Source organism: Zootoca vivipara, chromosome 1 (genome assembly GCF_965207765.1).
Source record: "Zootoca vivipara chromosome 1, rZooViv2.hap1.1, whole genome shotgun sequence".
In the NCBI taxonomy this organism is placed as follows: domain Eukaryota; kingdom Metazoa; phylum Chordata; class Lepidosauria; order Squamata; family Lacertidae; genus Zootoca; species Zootoca vivipara.
In genome coordinates this window covers 78,801,260-78,826,887 of record NC_142582.1, presented here as the reverse complement: position 1 = coordinate 78,826,887, position 25,628 = coordinate 78,801,260, and the positions used below count along the sequence as shown (strand labels likewise).

The 25,628-nt window shown below is 43.7% G+C and overlaps 2 protein-coding genes and 1 long non-coding RNA gene across 3 annotated transcripts in view; 1 reads left to right on the top strand and 2 right to left on the bottom strand.

The window, feature by feature from the left end:
* Positions 1-16,107, bottom strand: part of CAT (catalase) — a 38,020-nt gene extending 21,913 nt beyond the window's left edge. Inside the window, exon 1 of the mRNA XM_035116520.3 lies at positions 15,954-16,107. Coding sequence (XP_034972411.1) covers positions 15,954-15,977 — 24 coding nt within the window. The 5' untranslated portion in view covers positions 15,978-16,107. The remainder of the gene's footprint in view (positions 1-15,953) is intronic.
* On the bottom strand, positions 7,165-11,474 carry LOC148687638 (uncharacterized). Its single transcript, XR_015949794.1, has 2 exons — positions 11,334-11,474; positions 7,165-8,305 (listed from the first exon to the last, which is right to left on the bottom strand). It is a non-coding gene; the product is annotated as an uncharacterized LOC148687638 (long non-coding RNA).
* Positions 16,108-16,270: 163 nt separating the features above from the next.
* Positions 16,271-25,628, top strand: part of ABTB2 (ankyrin repeat and BTB domain containing 2) — a 149,332-nt gene continuing 139,974 nt past the window's right edge. The window contains exon 1 of the mRNA XM_035116548.3: positions 16,271-17,739. Within this exon, the coding sequence (XP_034972439.1) occupies positions 16,866-17,739 (874 nt within the window). The 5' untranslated portion in view covers positions 16,271-16,865. The remainder of the gene's footprint in view (positions 17,740-25,628) is intronic.

Sequence of the window (25,628 nt, the reverse complement as noted above, 5' to 3'; positions counted from 1 at the left end):
ACAAAAGCAATTATCCCTATGCTCATTAAGGGGAAATTACGAGTAGGCGTGCCTGGAATTGCTGCCTTACAGTTTCCAATTCACACTTAAGGATCAAAGGCGGCCAAGGTCAGCCCCAGGTGAGCCTGCAGCAATCTCCCTTTGGAGAGAGGATGCATGGCGGAACCCAAGAGAGAAGGGCTCATCTCTGGGAGGCTCGCCGGAACAATCTTCCCTCCCACCCCAGGCTCCTTCAAGAAAGCAAGAGGAGGACGTGGCTGCTCTTTGCAGAAAAGCCCTCGTCTTCTGCAGACCTCGACCCACTGTCCCACTCCCCTCTCGGTGTGGAGCGAGAGATGCTCCAAAAGTAACATAGGAAACAGAGGACGCCGACTAACACAGACCCGTGGGTGCTACTCTTTCCTTTTCGAAATTAACATGTGTGTAAGAAGATTGTGCAGTGAGACATAACCCTTTGCTTCTTCAAGCTCACACAGCCACCCACCCCAAACTGCTTTTCTCATCTATGCAGGGAAAAGATACTCTGTCTCTGTATCTTCCTATCCAGGGGTTAAAAAGTCTAGCTTTCTGTGGCAACTAGCTGCACAAAGGTTGCATTGTGCAAACAACACGAACAGATGGCAGAGAAAAGCCATTTTGGCATATAAGCAGTGAATATTTAAGCCCACTTAATTTGTAGTTTTAAGTCTAAAACAGCAGGAGCAAAAACTAAAGGTGCAAGGTCTGTTTTTCTGCGGTTTACTGTCCCCTGAGAGAGCTGCCTGACCTTTGCAGTGAATATGTAACCTAGGAACCTGTGGCGGGGTGGGGGGTGGGGTGGAACGTCCTGTCTTTTGTACAGTACAATCATGGTACACACATCCTATAGGGAGAAAAATAATGAGCAGACGTAAATAGACGATAACTTGACGAAAACACCCAGAATGCCACAATAATTTCTTCTTGACATCAACAAGCAAATGTAATTCTGTACTGTACTTTCATTTGTGGCATATTACTAGCAGCCATAAGTTTAGTTTATCTGTCAGAAAGTATGTCAGGGTGAAATTGGTTTCATGGCTTATTTTGTATGTAGCATGAAACACTCCTTATCCATCTAGTAGGTGGAGCTAATCTCTTCTTGCTCAGAACACTAATTAAGAAAAATTATTATTATCGCCTGTCTGTATTTGCATAACACTGGTTCTTCTTGTAGCACATATTCTTATCTTCTGGTAACACTTGTGCCCCACTAAATCTGCACCTAGGTTTGTATGTATCGACTGAATTATTCATGTGCAGCAGCATCCAGTGCCACCCTATGCTTGTAAGGCGGCTTCTTGGATCTGTACTCTTTGCTCAGCACCATTCATTGCAGATTTATATATACGGAACAAGTGAACTGCATGGGCTAACTAAACACATTTTGGTGTGATGGTTTTGTAGTGCTAGACTTGCTAATACCTACCAAAATAGAAACATATGATGATCTCACAGTGAAGTACTTAACTATGTATGTAAAGTATGTATGTATGTGTGTATGTATGTATGTACGTACGTACGTACGTATGTACGTATGCATGCATGCATGCATGCATGGAGAGAGAGAGAGAGGGAAAGGGAGAGGGAGAGGGAGAGAGCGAGATGGATGGATGGGTGTCTGCACATTAACAAAGGTCTCTGGGTGAAATACAATACAGTGGTACCTCTTGTTGCAATCGGGATCCGTTCCGGAGGCCCATTTGCAATTTGAAAAGCCCACAACCTGAAGTGCTGTATCTGCGCAAGTGCGCGGCACAATTTAGCACTACTGCGCATGTGCGAGTGGCAAAACCTGGAAGTAACCCTTTCCAGTACTTCAGGGTCGCCGCGGGATGGAACCTGAATAAAACGTAACATGAAGCAAACGTAACATAATAATAATATTATAATAATTTATTATTTATACCATTTATACCCCGCCCATCTGGCCGGATTCCCCCAGCCATTCTGGGCGGCTTCCAACAAAATATTAAATTACAGAAATCCATCAAACATTAAAAGCTTCCCTAAACTTCCCTAAATATGAGGTATGACTGTAAACAACAAAACAATTTTAATACCTGCTAGACATAAAACCAAAAGCAACAAACAAAATTAATCACACACTGCCAGAGTAGACACTGGTATCTTTTTAATGCTCTTTTTGCCACTGGCAATTTTAGAGAAAGACTTTTCAGACGTTTCCACACTGTATTTGTAATAAATCATACTTTGTGCTTACCATGTGAACCTCCTTCCAATCTATTAAAAGTTTACCCCAACCTCTATCACCTCTCTCAAAACACCCATGTGAGTTAAGAGTGACCAGCACTGTATTGGCACCACTGCCCTTCGTTGGCTTCACACTCTTCTGGTACGTGGCAGTGATGCCACTGTCAGAAGGGTACTGTACATCCACATCCATGGTTGCTGCTCCTGGTGTGAGTGAAAGAGACTAGCAAGAATCCAGAGTGTTATTGACTCCTGCAAGAGGCTAGCCGCATAACATTTCTGAGTTTTATCATATCATATACAATACATACAACTTTGAAATTTCAACAGCATTTTGCTATTTATTTGCTTTGAAACATAGCTATCCTATCTTTCCTCAGAGTCATAGAATCATACAATCATAGAGTTGGAAGAGACCACAAGGGTCATCCAGTCCAACCCCCTGCCAAGCAGGAAACACCATCAAAGCATTCTTGACATATGCCTGTCAAGCCTCTGCTTAAAGACCTCCAAAGAAGGAGACTCCACCACACTCCTTGATAGCAAATTCCACTGCCGAACAGCTCTTACTGTCAAGAAGTTCTTCCTAAAGTGTAGGTGGAATCTTCTTTCTTGTAGTTTGAATCCATTGCTCCGTGTCCGCTTCTCTGGAGCAGCAGAAAACAATCTTTCTCCCTCCTCCATATGACATCCTTTCATATATTTGAACATGGCTACCCCTTAACCTTCTCTTCTCCAGGCTAAACATACCCAGCTCCCTAAGCCGTTCCTCATAAGGCATCGTTTCCAGGCCTTTGACCATTTTGGTTGCCCTCCTCTGGACACGTTCCAGTTTGTCAGTATCCTTCTTGAACTGTGGTGCCCAGAACTGGACACAGTACTCCAGGTGAGGTCTGACCAGAGCAGAATACAGTGGTACTATTACTTCCCTAGATCTAGATGCTATACTCTATTGATGCAGCCCAGAATTGCATTGGCTTTTTTAGCTGCTGCATCACACTGCTGACTCATGTCAAGTTTGTGGTCTACCAAGACTCCTAGATCCTTTTCACATGTACTGCTCTCAAGCCAGGTGTCACCCATCCTGTATTTGTGCCTTACATTTTTTCTGCCCAAGTGTAGTACCTTACATTTCTCCTTGTTAAAATTCATCTTGTTTGCTTTGGCCCAGTTGTCTAATCTGTTAAGGTCATTTTGAAGTGTGATCCTGTCCTCTGGGGTGATCCTGTCCTGATCCTGTCCTCTGGGGTATTAGCCACCGCTCCCAATTTGGTGTCGTCTGCAAACTTGCTCAGGATGCCCTCAAGCCCATCATCCAAGTCATTGATAAAGATGTTGAATAAGACTGGGCCCAAGACAGAACCCTATGGCACCCCACTAATCACTACTCTCCAGGATGAGGAGGAGCCATTGATGAGCACCCTTTGGGTTCGGTCAGTAAGCCAGTTACAAATCCACTGAATGGTAGCATTGTCCAGCCCGCATTTTACCAGCTTCTTTACAAGAATATCATGGGGCACCTTGTCAAAGGCCTTGCTGAAATCAAGATAGGCTACATCCACAGCGTTCCCTTCATCTACCAGGCTTGTAATTCTGTCAAAAAATGAGATCAGATTAGTCTGACATGACCTATTTTTCAGGGGGGGAAACCCCCTGCTTGGCAGGGGGTTGGACTGGATGGCCCTTGTGGTCTCTTCCAACTCTATGATTCTATGATTCTATGATTCTATGATTCTAAACCCATGCTGACTTTTAGTGATCACAGAGTTTCTTTCTAGGTGGTCACAGACCGTTTGCTTAATGATCTGCTCTAGAATCTTTCCTGGTATTGATGTCAGGCTGACTGGGCGGTAATTGTTTGGGTCCTCTCTTTTGCCCTTTTTGAAAATAGGGACAACATTTACCCTCCTCCAGTCTGCTGGAACTTCGCCTGTTCAACAGGAATTTTCAAAGATTATTGCCAGTGTTTCTGAAATCACCTCTGCCATGGAGTGTAACAGAAATTAAAACCATACTATGCACACTCATGAAGAAAAACAAGGCTGTAATCCTATACACAATCCAACAAGATTGAGACTTGCTTGGTATTGCACTGCTAAGCTCCTTTTGGCTCAAAGGAAAATTCCACCGGTCTTTGGATACTGACCAACCATGAGGGTGTATTTAAAAGTTAAATAGACTCATTTAAAGAGCAAGCCCTGCTTGATCATGATTTTGCTCATGCATTTGTAGAAACTCAAAATACCTGGTGTTAAGAGTGTTGGACTAGGACCTGGGAGACAAGGGTTCAAATCCCTGCTCACTCATGAAACTCACTGACTTTCCCTATAGCAGTGGATAGGAATATAAATCTGGAAAACTAAATAACTATAAATCTAGCCATAAGTTATTTTAATAATAACCTTTATGTAACTGAAATCAACCTATATAAACACCCATAACTGCATTCATATTCTTTTAATGGAATCTATCACAAGTCACAAATATTTTATCCAACTGCATACTGTATATGTATCTAATATATGCATAATTTATGACTGCAGTATTCGGTTAGCTATAATAGGAGGCTAAACGTACCCAACAGCTATTTATGGCAACTCAACAGGAGCTTGATAAATCACCTAGTTTTCCTGCCTGGTTGTGCTCAGGAAAAAACAGGATGTGACCAACCACATCATGTGACCACTATACCATATCCTACTCTTCCATTTGGGAGCGCAGAACAGCTTGCATGTGACCCCCAGTGGTCTTATCCTGCCCCAATCTTCACTATACTTGGGTAGTTTCCAAACTAAAGGTAAACGTAAAGGGACCCCTGACCATTAGGTCCAGTCATGACCGACTCTGGGGTTGCGGCGCTCATCTCGCGTTATTGGCCGAGGGAGCCAGCATACAGCTTCTGGGTCATGTGGCCAGCATGACAAAGCCACTTCTGGCGAACCAGAACAGCGCACGGAAACACCATTTACCTTCCCGCTTGGAGCAGTACCTATTTATGTACTTGCACTTTGACGTGCTTTCGAACTGCTAGGTTGGCAGGAGCTAGGACTGAACAACGGGAGCTCACCCCGTCGCAGGGATTCGAACTGCCGACTTTCTGATCGGCAAGCCCTAGGCTCTGTGGTTTAACCCACAGCGCCACCCACGTCCCGTTCAGTTTCCAAACTATTTAGCTGTAAAAAATGTATTATAGCTATATAACCACAGCCATTTTTTGGGATTAAATACAATGATAAACAGCAAGCTTGTGCATGCTTTAAAATTAAAAGGGGGGGCGCACATTATAACTGTGTTCCCAAATCCCAGAATAGGACTGTGTTCTCTAAAATAGAGAGTTTATCATTCTTGAGGGATCACAGCAGCAGTGTTATTGATAACGGGGTGGATATTTCAGGACAGGCATCTAACTGCAAAACTATATGTAGAAGATGTCTGGGTCACGTTTTAACAAAGAGAGGTTTGGGTTTTTTTCTACGAATTGCAACTTCAGACATAAGTGGGGAGAACAGGGCATATTTTCTTTTTTTATACAGCTGCTGAAAGGTAAAAGAAACCCGTCCCTTGCACCAGGACGTCCTTTGACAACAGTGTGGCTGTTGCCTCTACACAAACATAGCAAGGTTAGCCTCTTCTGAAGGATACACTTATACCAATTCATTACATGAGAACAAGCTACTGCATTCCAGGCAATATAGGAGTCTAATATATCTAGGGTTCTTCACATAAAAACAGGGATTTCAAAAATTAATTGCCAAGAGTCTTTCGCCTGTTTTCATTGCTGTTGGAAAGCATTAAGTATTTCACAGTTGTAAATGACTGGTTCTCAACTAATCCATGTTTCATTTTTAGGTCAGTGAATGAAATGCATTTTCTGTGGGACGATAATCCACCAAGCAGCTTGGTTTCTGAAAGACCTGTGGTGCTGAACTGCTTAACTCTATCACACTAGCTAATTAAGAGAGCTCATGAGTCATGATATCAATCAATGCCTTGTCTAGGTGTGTCTATTTCTTTTGTAACATCCTCCAACACAATCAGATACGTACTGTACTTGGAACTAGGACACATGGGTAATTTGTGCATTCTGCATTAGGGAAGAGCTGCTGCAGCAATGAATATCCAGAGTTTTGTTGTTTGATAGGATGAAGGTGCATAACTTTATAAGTAATCTTTCATTAAAAGATCTATTTATATGTAGCTCAGCTTTGAAAACGAATGAATCGTATGCAGAATGAGAAGCAAGCAAAGTGAACAAATTATTTGAGTTGAGTTACTCAGGATAATATCTCACTGGATACTGCAGTGCAGTCCATGACTGACTGCTGCTTTGAACCCATGCTTGCTGAAGCTGTGAGGGGAGCAACAAAAGACCCTCTTGGGTGTACTCCCTCCACTGAAGGTTTCCAGGTGTAAATATGTGTGAATAAATCAGATTTCTAAGACACTGCAGACTCCGCTGTGCCTGGATTTTCCAATGGAAACCAGCCAGGCACCTAGAACCGCCTGGAATCATGCTTCCACTTGGCAGAGAATGGGATGGCAGGCAACACTATGCTTTCGAACTAGAAGCTTTACCAAAATAAAGTATACTTTCTGTTTCTTTACTTTCTCCCAACTTCTAAGGTGCCTAGGAGTCTTTAAGAGAACTAAGGACAGTTACAGCTTATCACCTCTCCCCATAGCTAGGAAATTACAGCCATAATCTCCAGACCTCCAAAACGCATTTCTGCTTGCTGGATGGAAATATCACCCTTCTCTTCCCTCTGTTCTGAAGGTTCTCCTGACCTTCTCAAGTAGATTTGGGGAGGTTGAGGGGGTGGAGAGAAAATAAGGGCAAGTCCTATTTCTGGTTGCACTCATTTCTGCTAGAGCTGTGATTCTCAAACTTTTTTTCTCTGGGCCACACTTTCAGAATAAAAATTTGCTCACACCACACTGATTTTTTTTTATTGCTAAGAAATACATTGTAAAACAAAAAGAAACAACTCCTAGCAGTGCTAATACAGAATACAACTACTTTACAATATGATTGTGGGGCATCCAGAAAGTATAAAACAATGCAGTTACATAATAACATGAATCATTCCCAAAATATAATGACAAACGTGAGCATATGTGGTAATATAAGGCAAGGAATCTTATTGGACCTACCAGTAAATCTGCTCTTAAGATACAGCAGATATCCCAATGTTAGTGGACAATGATAGCATCTACTTGAGAAAGCTGCCATCCCACACAATTATTGGTAAGTCATACAGTCATGTAAATGGTTATACAATCTCATATCAACATATATCATTCTGGTTTCATTTTAAGAGTTTCAGTTGGCTGTCACCAGAGAATACTTAAATGCTTCATCAGATTAGACCTCAAGGCAACAATATGTCCGTTGCTGCAGGAACGTACATACAAGATCTACAAACTATATAAAAAGATATGTTTGTATTTATTAGCTCTCAACATTGCATTGTTTTGTTACTTTAAAAAGATTTATACCCTGCTTTTCTTGCAAAATGTACGACAAGTGAAGGAGCACGATAAGTGACTCTGACGCCAGTTATTCTGGAGAAAACTGGTATGAGCTTATTTATTACTTATTAAATTCATATTCAGCTTTCCTCCCAAAGTTATGCAAATTTTACATAATCTGCTCTGAGCTTTACTATTTATGCAAGTCAGCCCAATGTCTGCACAGAACAGCTGACAAACCCTCTTTGCTCAAATGACTGCTCTGATCACAAGGGAGGGATGATTCCTACATTGGTCAGGGCACTGGGCTCTGCCTACCCCAACCACTGTCTCCTAAATTGGGGTGGGGATTCCCTTGGTGGAAAGATCGGACCCTCAAACTGGGGCCAATGAGAGTTGGAATCCAACAAGATCCAGAAGGCACCATAAGAGCTGGCTGCTGGATCAGGCCAATGGCCCATCAGGTCCAGCATCCTGTTTTCATAGTGGCCAACCAGGTGCCTATGGGAAACCCACAAGCAGAACCTGAGCACACTCCCTTTCTGTGATCTCCAGCAACCGGTATTTAGAAGCATGCTCCCTCTGGCTGTGGAAGGTCCAAGGTCTGTGAACGCAAAACATAATCATCACTAGTAGCCATTGATTAAGACTTATCCCCCATAAATTTGTCTAAACTTCTTTTAAAGCCATCTAAGTTGATGGTTATCACTGCCTCCTGTGGGAGAGTTCCATAGTTTAACCACATTGGATATGCCCAATTTACAAGAGTATAAGTAACAGGCTCACTTTGGTAGCATAGAATTTAAGAACTTGTTCCTTTCACATATGTGTTTACGTTTCTTCCAAGTTAAGATTCAGAATTTCAAGATAATTTAAATACTTTAAGACATTTAAACGACAATATAAAGAATATAAGGGCAGAGGTCAGGGACGTACATGGATCCTTGAGACACAAACGTTAACTTCTGGAATAGTTTTGCTAACGTGTCCGTATCCCTATCTACCCATTTTATAAAAAAATCAAACTGTAATGAATCCATTAGTGTAAGAAGACAAATGAAATTGTGTCACATCATATTTGGAACAGTGGCACACTCCTTTTCTACTGCACTCACAATGCTTGAAAAACTTGTTAGGGTGAAGCTGTCTCAACTTCCCCAAGTACTACAATGTTATTCCTGTAACTGTTAAATCTACAGTCACATTGGCGCTTGGCTTTAGTCACAGGGATCTCTACTCACCCCCATAGAAATAAATATATGTCATCAGTGTATATGGTGCTTTACATAACTAAAGGGAGCTTCCATCCAGAGAACCCTGCAATTTAAATTTCGACAGAAGAAGAGGAGAAAAGAGGAAATATGGATAATCTTTCAGTCTTTCCTTGAGCATCTCCAGACTCCTTCAATTATTCAGCAACGGGGCATGCATGTGGCAGGCATTACAAGTGGCCAGACTACATACATGTATACATGTTGTGCGTGAGGGCGAGAGAATTTGGACCAGGTAAGTTTGGTTATAAAGTCCCCCCACCCCCAGTTTTGGCTAACTGGGTGGAAAACGAGAGCTGCAAGTAAACAACACAGAAAAACTTCCTTGTTTACCTATGCCCCTTTCCCTAGCAACATGAGCATATGTTCCTCTTATCAGTCACAACAACTTCTCCAGCAGATGCATGGCAGCTGGATAATAATAATAATAATAATAATAATAATAATAATAATAATTTATTACAGTATTTGTACCCCGCCCATCCAGCTGGGTTTCCCCAGCCACTCTGGGTGGCTTCCAACAAAGATTAAAATACATTAAAATGTCACACATTAAAAACCTCCCTAAACAGGACTGCCTTCAGATGTTTTCTAAATGTCAGGCAGTTGTTTATCTCTTTGACATCTGATGGGAGAGCATTCCACAGGGTGGCGCCACTGCCGAGAAGGCCCTCTGCCTGGTTCCCTGTAGGTTCATGAAACCTTATTCTAGAAACATTGGCATCTATTTGGACTTTATCTGGGCTTAGCAGCCTTTGCCAACGCAGGGAAAGGTTATGTAAGCTCACCAGACAACAAACTGGCCGTTGCAATCCAAGTTATTTATATAAATGGATTTTGAATCCACCAAAAGAAAGATTCCATGATGTTTGTCAAGGCTGAGCAGGAATCAGCTGAATTCTCCAGAGAGTTGCCTATGAGGGCCTTGCTTTTCTAAACGGTTCTAACTGCTTTTGTTAAATTTCTAGATTTTTTTTTTAAGGATTCACTATTATAACAAAGCTTTTTTTAAAGGCTCCAGCAGCATAAGTAATCTTTTGTATGGCTTACTGGGTTTATAAACTGATTTGGTGAAGGACTATCGGGCTAAGCCTAAGGAACAGAAGAAGAAATTGGCGGGTTCTGTCAGGGAGGGGGAGGGAAAACTTCTCATCTCTTTTATTCACATCATGCAAACTATTTTTTAAAACACACACCTCTACCATGTACCCTCTTATTCAGCTTTCTTTAAAAAAAGGTAAAGGTAAAGGGACCCCTGACCATTAGGTCCAGTCGTGACCGACTCTGGGGTTGCGCACTCATCTCGCATTATTGGCCGAGGGAGCCGGCGTATAGCTTCCAGGTCATGTGGCCAGCATGACAAAGCTGCTTCTGGCGAACCAGAGCGGCACATGGAAACGCCGTTTACCTTCCCGCTGTAGCGGTTCCTATTTATCTACTTGCATTTTGACAAACACAAATGCTATAACCTTTCCTCCTGGGAAAGTTGCAGAGTAGCAATTTGAAGAGATATGAGAGCCATCCTGTCACACGGAGGATGGAGCAAGCTCGTTTTCTTCTGCTTACAAAATTCTTACAAAATTCCGTCAGTAAGAGCTGTTTGACACTGGAACAGACTCCAATGAGAGGTGCTAGACTCTCCTTCCTTGGAGGTTTTTAAGCAGAGGTTGGATGGCCATCTGTCATGGCCAGTGCTTTTTTCTTTTCATTTCATTTTTAAGGTGTTGGTACTCACCATAAAGTTGATACATTACGTGCCACACTTTAACATTTGGGGAAACAAAACAAGTGCCGGTACTGCGTACCCTTGAGTACACCCAGGGGGGAAGCACTGGATGATCTAGCTGAGATTCCTGCATTGTAGGGGGGCCTTTCCAACTGTACTGGAGCAGCAGATTCACCACTGAAGCCCTGCCGGCTCATGCTAGCCAGAGCAGTAAGGTTTATTGTGATTTTTCATTACTCCAGCTCCAAGCTGGCATAGCAGAAGGGCCTGATCTGTGGGGGATTGGATCCAGCAGATCCAAATCTTCTGGCACCCTGTCCCCAGCCTACCCACAACCCCCTGTTCTGAGCTTCTCTGATTGCTACTTTTGCCAGAAGACCCCCCCCCCAGCTGTGGCAGGCCCACTCAACTAGTGGTACTCCTCTATGCCAATGCAGGCCAGAGGAGAGGCAACTGCAAGCAATCCCATGCCCTCCCCATTCCATCAACAGCCACTGCACTCTAAACTCCACTGTTCTCAACAGAGATTACTTCTAGGCACGCACAGGCAATCCTACACATGCTTACTCAATAGGAAGAGAGTTTGATGCTGTATCTGGAATAGTCTGTTATTACATATTCTAAAAGATACCCACCAGATCAGCTGTTTAGCGTGTGGTGCCGATAATGCCAAGGTCACATGCTTGATTCCTGCACGGGACAGCTGCATATTTCTGCCCTTTGGCCTGGATGGTCCCTTCCAACTCTACAATTCTATGATTCTATGAACAATTTTCTGCAGCCAGTTTTCAATTGTAGAATAAGAATGATCTGAAACGCCATCTGCTGAACAAGCAAAGAACTACCATTTATAATTCTGCAAATGCGGAACTGAAAGGCATTTCCTAAAAGCACATGTGGCAGGAAAATTTAAATATAAATCAATATAGGTGGCACCAAGAACATCAATATGAACAATGACTTGTTCATTGGGGTTTTTTTGTCTAGGAGTATCCCCAAACTATGAAACCATTCCTTCAGGGGCAGTGTAACCCCAAACATGTCAACGGGAAATCTTCTGCACATGGGAATCACCCACCCACAGGCCTCCCCCCTTCTCTCTCTCACACACAGCCTTCTTTCCAGAAGCCATTCATGCCCAATATTTACAGTTTCCTCCTATACTTGCATAATTGGAAGTAAGCCCCATTAAGTTCAATGACTCTTACTTCCAGATGTGGGTTTAGGACTGCAGCCTTAAGACTGTGAGTCTGCTGAAATGGCCGTACACTGCTCTGAGTTCAGTGGATAGGGTAGGGTATAAATAGAATAAATGCTTAGATTGGGGGAGAATCCACAATGAGTAATGTTCGCATATTGGAGCAATTAGAAACATGTGAGAACTACATTTCCTGTTTTGCTCTTGCTCATGCATCTGATGTAGGCTCTTGCCTGCCAAAGGTGTGAAAAACTTGTTAGTGGTTAAGGTGCCATGGGACTCTGATGATTTTCCTGTTACTGGTTTGTTTTTGTTTTTTTAAAGTCAGAGCAGCTTTAAAGACAGGTCAAACTTAAGCAAACATTTCTCTAAACAAGCTTTAGTAGGATGAAAAACCAACTAAAACAAAGCAAAGACTTTTTTTATTTTTTTAAAAATGACAGCTTTCAACAAATAGCCTGTTTTCTCAACCACTCACTTTTAAAGGAACTAAGGACCAAATCATATAGAAAGTGCAAGATCTATGACTTGATCCCTCTAGCAGGCATCCCCAAACTTCGGCCCTCCAGATGTTTTGGACTACAATTCCCATCTTCCCTGACCACTGGTCCTCTTAGCTAGGGATCATGGGAGTTATAGGCCAAAACATCCGGAGGGCCGCAGTTTGGGAATGCCTGCTCTACAGTCTACAACTTTCTATTTGCTTAAAAAAGCAGCTATAGGAAGTGAGGGGTGGAGGGTTTAACTCAAGCATCCCCAAACTCGTCCCTCTAGATGTTTTTGGACTACAACTCCCATCATCCCTAGCTAACAGGATCAGTGGTCAGGGATGATAGGAATTGTAGTCCCAAAACATCTGGAGGGCCAAGTTTGGGGGTGCAGGGTTTAACTGTTGCGCTACAAACCGTTTCCCCAACTGAAATGACCTCCTCCAAAGCTGCTATTAGCCGCATTGGACTATTCTATCCCTCTGATGGATTCTAACAGCCTCAGAAGGACAGCAATTTAAGTCAGAGTGTTGAGGGGAGGGATTCAGTCTGCCCCCACCCAGTGCTACAATCCTGATCCAACGTTTCTGCTTGGTGTCTAAATATGAAGGCCTCCCTGGGGCAGAGCTGCCAAGTCTCCCGTTTTTCGCGGGAAACCCATTTTTAAACCCATTTCCCTCTGTTATCCGGAACAGAGAAAAATCCCGTATATCCCCCGGATTTACTACCTGCCAGGGAGGCTCCTTCTGCGCATGTCTGGACATGTGCAGAACCGATTTTGGGTGCCACTCTGCCCATGTCTGGACACCGGAAATCGGGCAGCGCCGGCACCGGAAGTTGCATCTACGCGTAGAAGCAACTTCTGGTGCTGCGCCGCTGTTGATCCCGGATTTTTCTTACCGGGAGTTGGAGGGTATGCCCTGGGGAGAGTATTCCACAAACAGGGAGCCACCACAGAAAAAGGCTCTTTCTTGTGTTGCCACCCTCCAGACCTCTAATGGAGGAGGCATGTGAAGAAGGGCCTCAAAATGATGATTGCAGGGTCCGGATCAGTTCATGGGGGAGAAACAGTCCTTGATATATTGTGACTTTATAGGTCAAAACCAGCACTTTGAATTGGGCCCAGAAACTAATTGGCAGCCAGTGTAGGCTTGGTGTAATAGGATCAAACCGCCTTGCCCTGGTCACTGAATTCTGCACCAGCTGAAGTTTTCAATATGCCTTCAGAGGCAGCCCCACATGTAATGTGTTGCAATAATCAATCAATCAAACCGATAGGTTACCAGAGCGACAACCAAAGTTAGGCTATCCCAGTCTGGATAGGGGTACATCTGGCCACCAACCCAAACTGATGAAAGGCATTCCGTGCCACTGAGTCCATCTGAGCCTCAAGTGACAGCAAAGGAACCAGGAGTAGCCCCAAGCTACGTTATGTACCCGCTCTGAAGGAGGGATATCGAAATTATTTCTGTGTTCACTGTGGAGTCTCACAGGAAATTCACTGCTGTTGCTGAACTTCCTTCTTACCAGAAGGTGGCACTCTTGTATCAAGCAATTACAGAACAGCTCAACTACCGGCATCTAAAATACTAATAAAAATCAGCTATTGACGGGGAAAACCCTCCTTTTAATTAAGAGAGAAAGGTATCTGTATTCCATACTCAGCTCATGGTTCAAGGTCAAGGTCAAAAGTGTGTAAACTTCCATACAAAGGCTTCTTTCAGAGTGCAGCATGTTGCTGTAAATGAACTGACAATCCCCTCGTTCATGTTATGAAATTCATGGCAGAGATATAAACTTAATCCAATGGTTATCTGTAAGCAGCCACACCACATTCAGTTGGGCTTTCTCACAAGTAAATGGTGTGCAACCTTAGGATTTCAGCCTTAAGTTACTTGTTTGCACATCAGTATACTTGCATATTAATAACAAATAATGTATTATTTGTACCCCACCCATCTGACTGGGTTGCCCCAGCTGCTCTGGGTTGCTTCCAGCATATATTCAAACACAGTAAAACTTTAAACTTTAAAAAGCTTCCCTATGCAGGGCTGCCTTCAGATGACTCCTTATATATATTTACTCTCCATGACATCTGAAGGGAGGGCATTACACAGGGTGGGTGCCACTACCAATAATTTTCGGAAGCCAAACATCTGGCAGAGCTTCCAATTGGCTGCAGGACACTCCTGTAGCCAATCGGAAGCTGCACCTTGGTTTTCAAACTGTTCCGGGAGTCGAACAGACTCCTGGAATGGATTAATTCGAAAACCAAGGTACAGTACTGTACAACTGTATTTCTTAGCTTTAGACTACATGGCAGATGCACATTGGCTTCTGTTCTAAAGTGAGTACCTGTTTTAGCCTTTTGCAGCAAAACCAACCAAGAGTCTTGTGGCACTTTAAAGGTTAATAGATTTCTTACTGTCAATGTCAAAAACCTGGAGAGTTGGGATCTCAATAATAAACCAGATTAATAAATCTAGGGCCTCTGCATTCCTGCAAATGATTGGAAAATATTCTCTTGGAAGTAAATCTCCTTTGCTTGCCTAACTTAGTCATCTTGGTCTAACTATCCTGTCTCCATGGACTACAGTTGCTTGATCCCAAGCATTATGACATCTGACCCAAATCCTTGACTCCTCCCACCCTTTCATCTTTCCATGTTGCAATAACAAAGTAGCCAGGAGCTTTATTAAAAGTTGCATTAAGAATGTGTCTTAGTTTCAACATATCACTGCCATGTTGTTTTCTGGAATCTGTTTTTCAGAGAGTGGGTGTTTTACACTTAAGTATTTCCACACCAGAAATGGTGTAAACACATTTTAAATTGTTTATGCATGCTAGAAAATGGAATACGTTGTTTTAATTTTCAAACTTAAGAATGTAAGAATGGTTTGCTGGATCCAGCATCCTATTCTCACAGTGGTCTACTGCATGCCTAAGGGAACAGGCCATCACAGCTTTTAGCTTCAAACACAGACCTGAACTATTTTTAAAAAACACAGAAGCAAGAAGAAGAAGCGCCTCTTTGGAGGCAAAGGCATCTTGAAGGTGCCTTCAACACCTGAGGCATAAAGCACCTTTTTCTTAGCTCAGGCAGGCCTGTGCATTCATTCTGCGCCCTTCCTACTTTAAAAACATTCCCAAGTGGCCCAAGAAAGAAAAGACCTTCTTCCCTGTTAAAAGCACAGGCCCGCAGCGTCTAACAGCAAAGGAAACACCTTGAACTGTGGGACATTGAGAGGCGCGTGTTCAACTGTCACTGCATTCTAGCTGTGCAGATTTTGCAACTGAGCAAACACCTGGAACACCTAAGTCTGTCTTGTGGAAACTGACCGGTCTGTCTGCCGCTGACGTTTGATTTCCCACCACCACCACCCCAGTGCACTGAGCTTGTGCAGAGGGCGGCAGGTGCAATTCAAAGTACGCTCCCTCGGAAGAGAGAAAACTCCAATCGTCCTCCCCAGCAAACCATGTTTTGCAAGTTATGCGTCGTCTGCGCGGGGAATCGAGGGTCGGAATAAACACGTGTCGGGCTTAAAGCAGGCGGCCAACACCCTCTTTACCTTTGCATGGCGGGAGCGGGACATGACGGGACACGCGGTTTCTCGTCACGCAGCAGAATCGCTCCAAGTTCTCCCCGCTTGTCGTCTCGGCTCCTCGGTTTGTCCGCTCCTCTCTCTCCGGCCGTCTTTCCTCTCGGGCGCTCCTCCCGCGACGACGTCACAGGCCCCGCCCGTCGGGCACCGCGCGAGATTTACATACGAGCCGCCCAGCTCGCCTTTCCGCGGCAGGCCCCGCCCCCAGAGCCGCCGATTGGTGCGGCTCCCCGCAGGTCATTTGCATACCGCCTGCAACTCGGTGCGCCCGGCCGGGCAGCACCAGAGAAGTTTCGCTCAAAGCTTCTGCAAGTGTCTGAGACGGGGCGGGGGACGCGCGGCAGCAGCAGCAGCAGCAGCTCCCAGGGCTGCCTCTTCCAATCTCCCTTTCTTCTTCGCCTTCTGGACGAGTCCCAGTGTGACACCGGATCGCCGTCTGGGAAAGGGCTGTCCTGCCCTCCTGAGCCGCCCCGGAGGCTTCTCTCTCTGCCGCTGAAGGGAGCCCCGTTGGGAATGGCGCTGCCCTCTTGGAGCTTCTGAAAAGAGCTCTCTCTCTCTCTCTGCCTGATCCCTTCTTCTTCTTCTTTTTTCCTCCTCCTGGCCCCAGTATTTTCCATCCTTGCTCGAGGCGGAAAATAAATGATCTCACCCCTCGCCGTGGAATGGAGACAGCTGGCACCCAGCAGAACCTGAAGGCGCCCCAGGAGCTCGAGTGCAAACGGGACTCCTCTCCAGGAGCCTAAGGACCAGCAGGGCCGGCCAGCTCCTCGCCTCGGGCATCTTTTAGAAGCAGCCCGGATCTAGTGAATTGGGTCCTGCGCTTGCTGCTGCTTTTCTTTTTCCCCCTTGGCGTGGCGCAAGATCGCAGGTTGATTTCCTATGGCTGGGATATACAGCTCCACTCTGAAGACCCTGGAAGACTTGACCCTGGACTCCGGGTATGGGGCTGGGGACTCCTGCCGCTCGCTCAGCCTCTCCTCTTGCAAGTCCAACTCGCAGGCCTTCGCGTCGTCTCAGCCCAGGGGCAACTGGTGGTATTACTCGGGCTCCATGAACAGTCGCAACAACAGCTGGGACACCGTCAACACCGTCCTGCCTGAGGACCCCGAAGTGGCAGACATCTTCTCCAGATGCGCCAAGCTGCCCGACCTGGAGGAATTCCCTTGGACAGAGGAGGACATTGGGAAGATACTCAGGAAAGGGAAAGCAGCAGGGGGGACCAAGAGGGACTTCACTCAAGAAGCGGTGCGGAGGCTGTCCGTGTTACTGCGGAGACCCTTGATCCGGATCTCCAGGGAGGCGCAGCGCCTGAGCGTGATGCACTCCAAGTGCACGCGCTTCGAGATCCAAAGCGCCATCAAGCTGATCCAGAGCTGGTCGTTGTCTGAGAGCTGCGTCCTGGCCACCGTCAAGGCGCTCTCGCTCTACAGCATGAGCGCCGGCGACGGGCTGAGGAAGGGCAAGTCGGCCAGGTGCGGCCTCACCTTTTCCGTGGGGAGGTTCTTCAGGTGGATGGTGGATACCAGGATCTCGGTGAGGATCCACGAGTACGCGGCCATCTCTTTGACGTCCTGCATGGAGAACCTGGTGGAGGAGATCAAGGCCAGAGTAGTGGCCAGCCAGAGCCCCGACGGAGGCGGAGGGGGAAGTGAGATCTCCGCAGAAGTTCTGGAGATGGTCATCAACAATGATGCGGAGCTTTGGGGAGTGCTGCAGCCCTATGAGCACCTGATCTGCGGGAAGAACGCCAATGGTAAGGAGCAGAGCTGTCAATCTAGCAAATCCAATGGGCCCGATCCGTACTTTTGTGCCTATATTCTTACTTTTATGCTGCTTCCTTTCATGGTTGGTTTTTGTGTTCTGATTGCATTCGAAACTTTTATTTCGGTAAGACTTCTAAAGAGTCTGCTTTTTTCCAATGGGCAGAATATGAGTTTGATTGCGATCTTATGGAGTCGGTTTCGCCTTCGAGGGCAAAAGGATGTAGGTCAGCGGGGCAGCATCTGTTTTGTATGCAGAAGGTCCTAGGTTCCACCCCTGGCATCTCCAGGCAGGGCGGGGGAAGAGCTGATGTTAAGAGATAGGGGCATGCCACTGAGCTAAATGGACCAATGGTCTGATTTTGTATAAGGCAGCTTTCTACATTCACTGTATTTAGTGGTACGTTCACGGGATTGCAAGTTAAATAAATAGTATAAACAAACTCAATTATAGAATTGTGGAGTTGGAAGAGACTGCAAGGTCCAACCCCCTGCAATGCAGGAATCTTTTGCCCAACGTAGGGCTCGAACCCTTAACCCTGAGATTAAGAGTGTCATGTTCTACTGACTGAGCTATACGGGTGTTCAAACAATGCCAGGGTTGTTCTGCAGAAGGTTAGATTGCCAACCGTAACTAGCCTAATGTACTAAGGTAAAATTGGCATTCGCTGCTCCACCCACCTTTTCTTCAGTCCCCACCTCCACTGGCATGTGGCCTCAAGAAGGATGCTCAGAAGGAAATGCAGCCTTCAGGCAATAAATGTCTAACCTCACTCCTGGTTTTTTTTATTATTATTGTATACATATCTTAAGTGCCATGAAAGATAACCAGCAATACAGCTCCGTCACTCCAGCCTTCCCCCACCCCATTTCTAGGAAAATCTTTGAGAACATTTAAAGTAACATAGTTGGAGAAGCAGTCTCAGGAATCCGTGTGGGGAGGAAACAGAAGCAATGTACAGATGCCTGGCTCCACCATGGCATCTTTGGAGGTGTCCCACATCAGTTTCACCATAGCAGCAAGTCCAGCTAAAGTTCATCAATTTCGTTTCCCTGCTCTTGATTGCACAAGTGCTTCTAGGGCAGGAAACAGAGCTGTATGCGGAAGTATAGCAAGTGATTTTAAGGGCATGTTGTCACAACTACCTCAGCCACAACTGGTGGCTGTGGGAAAACACTCCACCTATAGACAAATCCCATCTGCATCAGCCTGTGGCTGGGTGGTCATATGCATGGCATAGGCAAACTCTAAATTTAGCTTGCATCAGTTTGGGCATGTCATGGACAAGTAGTTAAGGGTCCTGCTGAATCGAAGAAAAGTCCAGCATCCCATTCTACAGTGGCAACCAGATGTCATGACTAGGAGTCAATGGTAGCTTTATCTGTCATAAACTTGTCTAACCACCTTTTAAAGCCAGGCAGGTTGGTGGCTGTCACTACATCTTAAGGGAGTACCGTAAATTCCATACTTCAACTGACCACTGTGTGATGGTCCTTCCTTTTGTATGCCATGGATCAGTTTAATTGAATGACCACAGGATCTAGTATTGTGAGATAAGGAGAACTGTGTTTAATGTTATTTTTTAAATATTATAAAAAGGTAAAGGACCCCTGGATGGTTAAGTCCAGTCTAATTCGACTACAGTATGGGGTACAGCACTCACCTCTGCTTTCAGGCCGAGGGAGCTGGTGTTTGTAAAACAGTATGAAATGCAAGGATATATTTTATAACTTAACTGTTTTGTGTCACTGCTACTTTTGCAGTGCATTATAGAGAGAAACAGAGGAATAAATATAGTTATCTAAGCATGCTGCTGAATTAAAGTGTTATCTCTGAAGAAGAAACTGAATGAAGAGAGGCTTGTGTTACATGGAAATATAAACAGATATGAAAGGAAATGGTTATAAGTATTCAGAACATTTAAGTTGCCAGCTTTGTAACATTCGCAAGTTGCATCCAAACATCAATTAGTCATGCAAGGGGCTGGTTTCATTTGACAATGTTATATGCTCTTTTTTTAAGATCATTTTGTCAAATTGTATTTATTGAGTTATCAATTCTGATCTCCCTGTGCCTACATGTGCATTTAATTCAGTTTCAGAAGTGTGTTTATTGTGTTAACGGGACTGGAATGCAAGACTCTGGCTATTCTAATAACCTTTACTTGCAATTTGCAAAACAAAATTGATTTTGTGGTCCTTGGATAGGAGAAGAGTTGAGGCTGAATTTTCTTCTCTCTCTTTTTCAATGAAGAATAAAAGTATGAGGAGGAAATGTCACCTTATTCCTAACACATTTGTTGTTCTAAATTGATGCTGGATTACTCTCCAGAAGTTAATATGCACATCCCAGAGTTACTGAGAATAGTGGATTGTCTGAATAGTCTCGATCCTCTTTTATGTTACTAACATGTTTGTTTGTTTGTTTGTTTGTTACATTTGTATCCCACCTTTCCTCAAAAGAGCTCAAGGTTATGTACATAGTTTTCTTCCCCATTGTATCCTTACAACAACCTGTGAGCTAGGTTAAACTGTGAGTTAGTTACTGGCCCAAGGCCACTTAGTGAGCTTCAAGTCTGAGTGGGGATTTGAACTCTTGCCTTCCGGGTCCTAGTCCAACATTCTAACCACTGCACCAACCCATGGACTCTATTGGGTTTTACATGTGCAGAGACAACACACCAGATAAGGCCACTGCTCTGTTTAAGATTGAAGGCTGCATGGCTGCCTTTAAGAAGAAAAACAAAAATGTCAGGCGATCTGATCGTTGTTCTCTATGAAATGTGAAGTCTAGGTCAAAAATACTACAACTTTGGAAGACTGTGTTGCCTGGGGCTATAAGAGATCAAAGTAGGCAGTATTTCATGTTTGAATGCAGTTTACATTCTATTGCTTGTGTCACTGGTTTTTAATATATCATCACTAGGACACAGGGAATGATTATAGCAGAAGGTACTTTACAAACCTCTCTCTGATCCTCTTTGGTGCTAGCCCACCCTCTATGAATAACTAAGCTGGATGCCAGGGATGGGGACATTTCTCAGCCTGAGACCCATATTATCTTCTGTGCAACATTTGGAGGTCACATGCCAGCGATGGGCAGGGTCAGAAGCAAACGAAGGCAGAGCAATTAACGCCTGTTTCCTCTTTGTACAATGAGCTAGTATCTGCACACACTCAATCAGTCCTTCATCCAGGCAAGCAAGAGTCATCAGAATTCAAAGACACATCCCAGCCAAGCAAAAACATTCATGGAGCCTGTGAAATGAGAACAGGTGAGGGGCGTGGTTGGAGAAAGTCCCAAGGGCCAGACAGAGATGCCTGAAGGGCCACATGCTGGAGGCTCCCCATGCCTGCTGTGTGTACTGCACTTTGGGCTAATTATCACTGCTGCGGATCAGTAGGGCAACCATCAATTAGTAACACACCTTGTGCGCTTCGTTGTATCTCTCTGCTTGGGATCTCACAGTAAGCACATAGTGCCTTTGTTCCTTCTCTTATCCACAGGCAAATCTTCATTCATAGAATCATAGAATCATTCATTGCACTTGGAGAAGCAGGAACAGTTGTAACTAGGTGCAGTGTAGTAACTAGGTGCAGTGTAGTTGTAGTGCAGTGTAGTGTGGATTTGTCCCTGGTTCGACTCAGCCATTATCTCACCGGTTGCCTTAGGCATGCCCCTATCTCTTAACATCAGTCATCCTTTTCCATCTGCAGTATGGGGATAATAGTGTTGACCTACCTTATAAGGTTGTAAGATTACTCAGCTAATGCATGCGAAGCACCTTCAGCTGTCGGTAGTGTTTATATACTTAACACTATATATTATTTAGCCGTAGCAGTTTCACTACAATAAGCTGAACATCTGGACTGCATGTTTTTCAGGGTTTCTTTAGGGTGCTTCTGGGCAGAGAAATTGTGTGTCAGCAAACCTGGGTTCCTGTGCTGATTCCCTTAGTCCAAATGACAGCCTGAGGGATTAGTAGAGTCAGTATCACTAGCACTGTTGAAACTGGCGATGGTTAGACAAAACATCTCTGTAAACCCTTTGCCCTTTCCTTCTGGAGACTGCTCACACTTTTGCTTGGTGCTTAGGTATGAAACAAGTAGTTTAGGAAGTGTTCACCTTAATGTGCTTAGTAGATGAGCCCTCTTTTTCTGATACAATACTGATCCCATGGAAACAGAGCTTCCTTCTAAATATGTTGCTTACTGAAAACTCACAATGGCTTGGTTAATATGGTATTTTAAGCCATAGTTAAACCAAACTACGGTTTACATGTAACTATCACCATGCTGGTGCATACCAATGACATCACAAGTCCTTTGTTCATTCCTGGTTCTTGCTGGTGTGCTGCTGGGAGGTGTTATGTCTGAACCTGGATTTGTGGGTTTTTATAGGGAAACAAACCACAAGAGACAAGCCCAGAACAGAACATAGGTACAGTTGTACATTCACTTTTAAAGTATAGTTTAACTGTCTTGAAGTGACATGCAGACAAGTACTTATGGCCAGGAAAAATGCTGGTTACATAGAAAGTTGCAGGATTGTGAATAAGGCGAAGGCTGGTATATTTTCTGTGAAGTGTGTGCTTCTATATTGTCATCAACATCTCATGAGTCAATTTTATTAATTGCTGAATATATATATTTGTATATATATGCAAATATTTCAGGATAACTTTCTTTAATAATGTGGAGGAGGCCAATTACGTTTGTTAATTGTGGTAATCACATCCATATTCTCTTTCTGGAAGCAATATTTGCTATGTTCAAACACTTTGTAAAAAGGGAGTCTCTCTCTCTCTCTCTCTCTCTCTCTCTCTCTCTCTCTCTGCGTGTGTGTGTGTGTGTACAATTAGAAACAGCACATTTGTCAGCCCTGATGAAAAAAATATGTTATGCCACACAGATAAAAGGGATGTCAGAACCTTAATATAAGAACATAAGTATCTAGTGAATACAATAAATCAGTGTACAAAAGACTTTAGAGATAAACCTACTCCATTTAACTCTTAAATGAATTAGTTAAATTGCTTTTCTCATAGAGATCAAAATGTCTTATATTAATGTAAATGGTTAATTTTGTAATTGAACCCCCTTTTGAAAATCTTTATATGAGAAGCAAGATTCCATTCTAATTTTAGCTCTTCTATACACATGAATGAAGACATGGGTTCTATAAAAGCTTATCTAGCAAATTTTATGAACAGCACTTGATATACTGGACACAATTTTTTCATTGAAACCTCTATTTTCTCATTTTAAGAATTACATATATAATGCTGATTGACCAAGCAGTGAAAATTCAATTGTATAGACCCCCATATCACTCACCATTAGACATTGAAAGATGGCATTATGAATCTTGAGAAACATCATTATGATAAATGGAAGATAACAAAGCTGTATGGTGCCATTTAAGATATAGCCACTAGCATACACCAAATATTTTCTACTTTTTAAGTCCACTGCTCCCTTGACCAACTACATTCCTTTTGCGGCACCCCTGTGGGGCTCAGGAGCACAGTTATGTAACCCCTTGCATGTAGAGCTGGCAGCCTCTCACCCTTTTTCCGAATACCCTTCCTTGTTCCCTCAGCCTTATCTCCTCTCCCCTCTCCTTGGGAGTCTTCTGGGCAGGCAGCTGCTAACCCGGGTCTCTGAGTTGCATCCCTCTTCCCCAAAGAGAGGTGCCTCCTCACGCTGCCCCACAGGGTCCTGGGACTTGTCTGTCGATTCCCAACAGCAAGGGCTGGCAAACTGGCTGACTGGACTTCCTCACCCACTTGCTTGCTTACTGTGAGGCCGCCTCAGCTCCTGGCAACCAGCACCCCCTGGCCAGCCACAGAGGCACCATTGCCTGGGGAGCTTGTCACCAGGGCTGCTGCAACAAACAGCTGTGCAAGCCTTTGGGATGCAGAGACAGAAGAGGGCATCAGAGGAGGGATGGAAGGAAAGAGGGACAGAGGCCAGTGTTGCCTGCAACACCCTTGACCATCATTCAAGGCACCCCAGGGTGCCACGGCACCCTGGTTGAAAACCACTGGCATACACATTTAAAAACAAAACAGAGGGATTGCACATAGAGCAATGGTTCACTTAGCATGAATGCATGGACATGAAACCTCTTGGAGTAGAACTCACAATCACTTTTCTCCCAGGCCCTTTTTGCTGCTGTGCCATCCTGAGCAAAGCCATGGTTTGTCTTAGCATGATGTACAAACCAGGCCACATTTGTTTGCATACTAATGGCCACAGATTATTGGTTGATGCTTATAGAAACCAGCTGAAGATGCTTGCTTAGTGGTTTTTGATTGAAAATGTTTCTTCAATGAGCACTGATGGTCGCTAGACTCGCTACTGAGGGGGAACTCAACATGCACTTGTATAAAGAAAAAGAACAAGCAATAACATCTATGTATACATACCATAATCAAACCTTCATATCAACACAAAAGGAAAAAAGAAGAGAAAAGACATTAACAATCAAATTAACAAATAATTCTCATTTGATAACTCATTTTCCATTTCAATCATGGACTTCCCCGAGCCCCCTTTCTAACGGTTCATTGCATGTCATTCTTCGCAGGTTCTACTCATATTTACTATCCTTAATTCCAATTATCACATTTTTCCTTACGCTTTACCATCCATTGTAAAACTCTAATCTAAATTTTAAATATTACCTTAATTCTTAACCTGCAGCATGCACATTTGCTCTTCACATATCAATTCTACAATATTTTTATAATAGATTCTAAATTTCTTCCATTCTTCTTCCGTCTTCCCCTCTCTCCGGTCTCGTAGTCTTCCGGTCAGATCAGCAAGTTCCATATAGTCCAACATTTTCATTTGCCATTCCTCTACGGTGGGTATCTTCTGTGTCTTCCAGTACGTTGCTAACAACATTCTAGCTGCAGTTGTGGCATATAAAAACAAATTCACATCTTCCATTGGCAGTTCTTTTCCCACCATGCCCAGTAGAAAGGATTCTGGTTTCTTAATGAACGTGTTTTTCATCAGCTTTTTCAATTCATTATAAATCATTTCCCAGAAATCCTTAACCGATGGGCAGGTCCACCACATGTGATAAAATGTTCCTTCAGCATTTTTACATTTCCAGCACTTATTATCTTGGTTATGGTAGATCTTAGCAAGTTTTACTGGCGTCAAATACCATCTATAAAACATTTTCATCATATTTTTTCTTAAGACCGTTCATGCAGTAAATTTCATATTCTTCTTCCATAACCTTTCCCAATCCTCCATCATAATATTGTGCTCCACATCCTTTGCCCAATCTATCATAACTTTCTTTGTCTGCTCATCTTTCAAGTGCCACTGTAGCAACAAACTATACATTCTGGAAAGATTCTTTGTGTTTGGATCTAACAACTCCGTCTCCAGCTTGGACTTTTCTGATGAAAAACCATTTTTCTTATCCATTTTATACAATTCATTTATCTGGTGGTATTGGAGCCAATCATCTAGATTACTTTTTAATTGCTCATATGTCTTTAATTTTAACTGGTCTCCTTCTTCCACCAGAATATCTCTATATTTTGGCCATCTGGTCTCCATATTTAGCTTCTTTCGAGCCTTAGCTACCAATGGTGAAATCCAAAGGGGTTTTTTCCTTTCTAATAAGTTTTTATACTTATTCCAAACATTTAACAATGATTTCCTAATTACATGATTTTTAAATCCTTTATGACTTTTGACCTTGTCATACCATAAATACGCATGCCATCTGAACTCAACATGCACTTGAGAAGTGGCTGCAGAAGCAACTGGGAGATAAAATGTGAGCAGCAAAGTCACAATATTCTGAATCTTAGAGATGGTTGGAAAGAGCCTCATGGGACTCAAGCTGCATGTT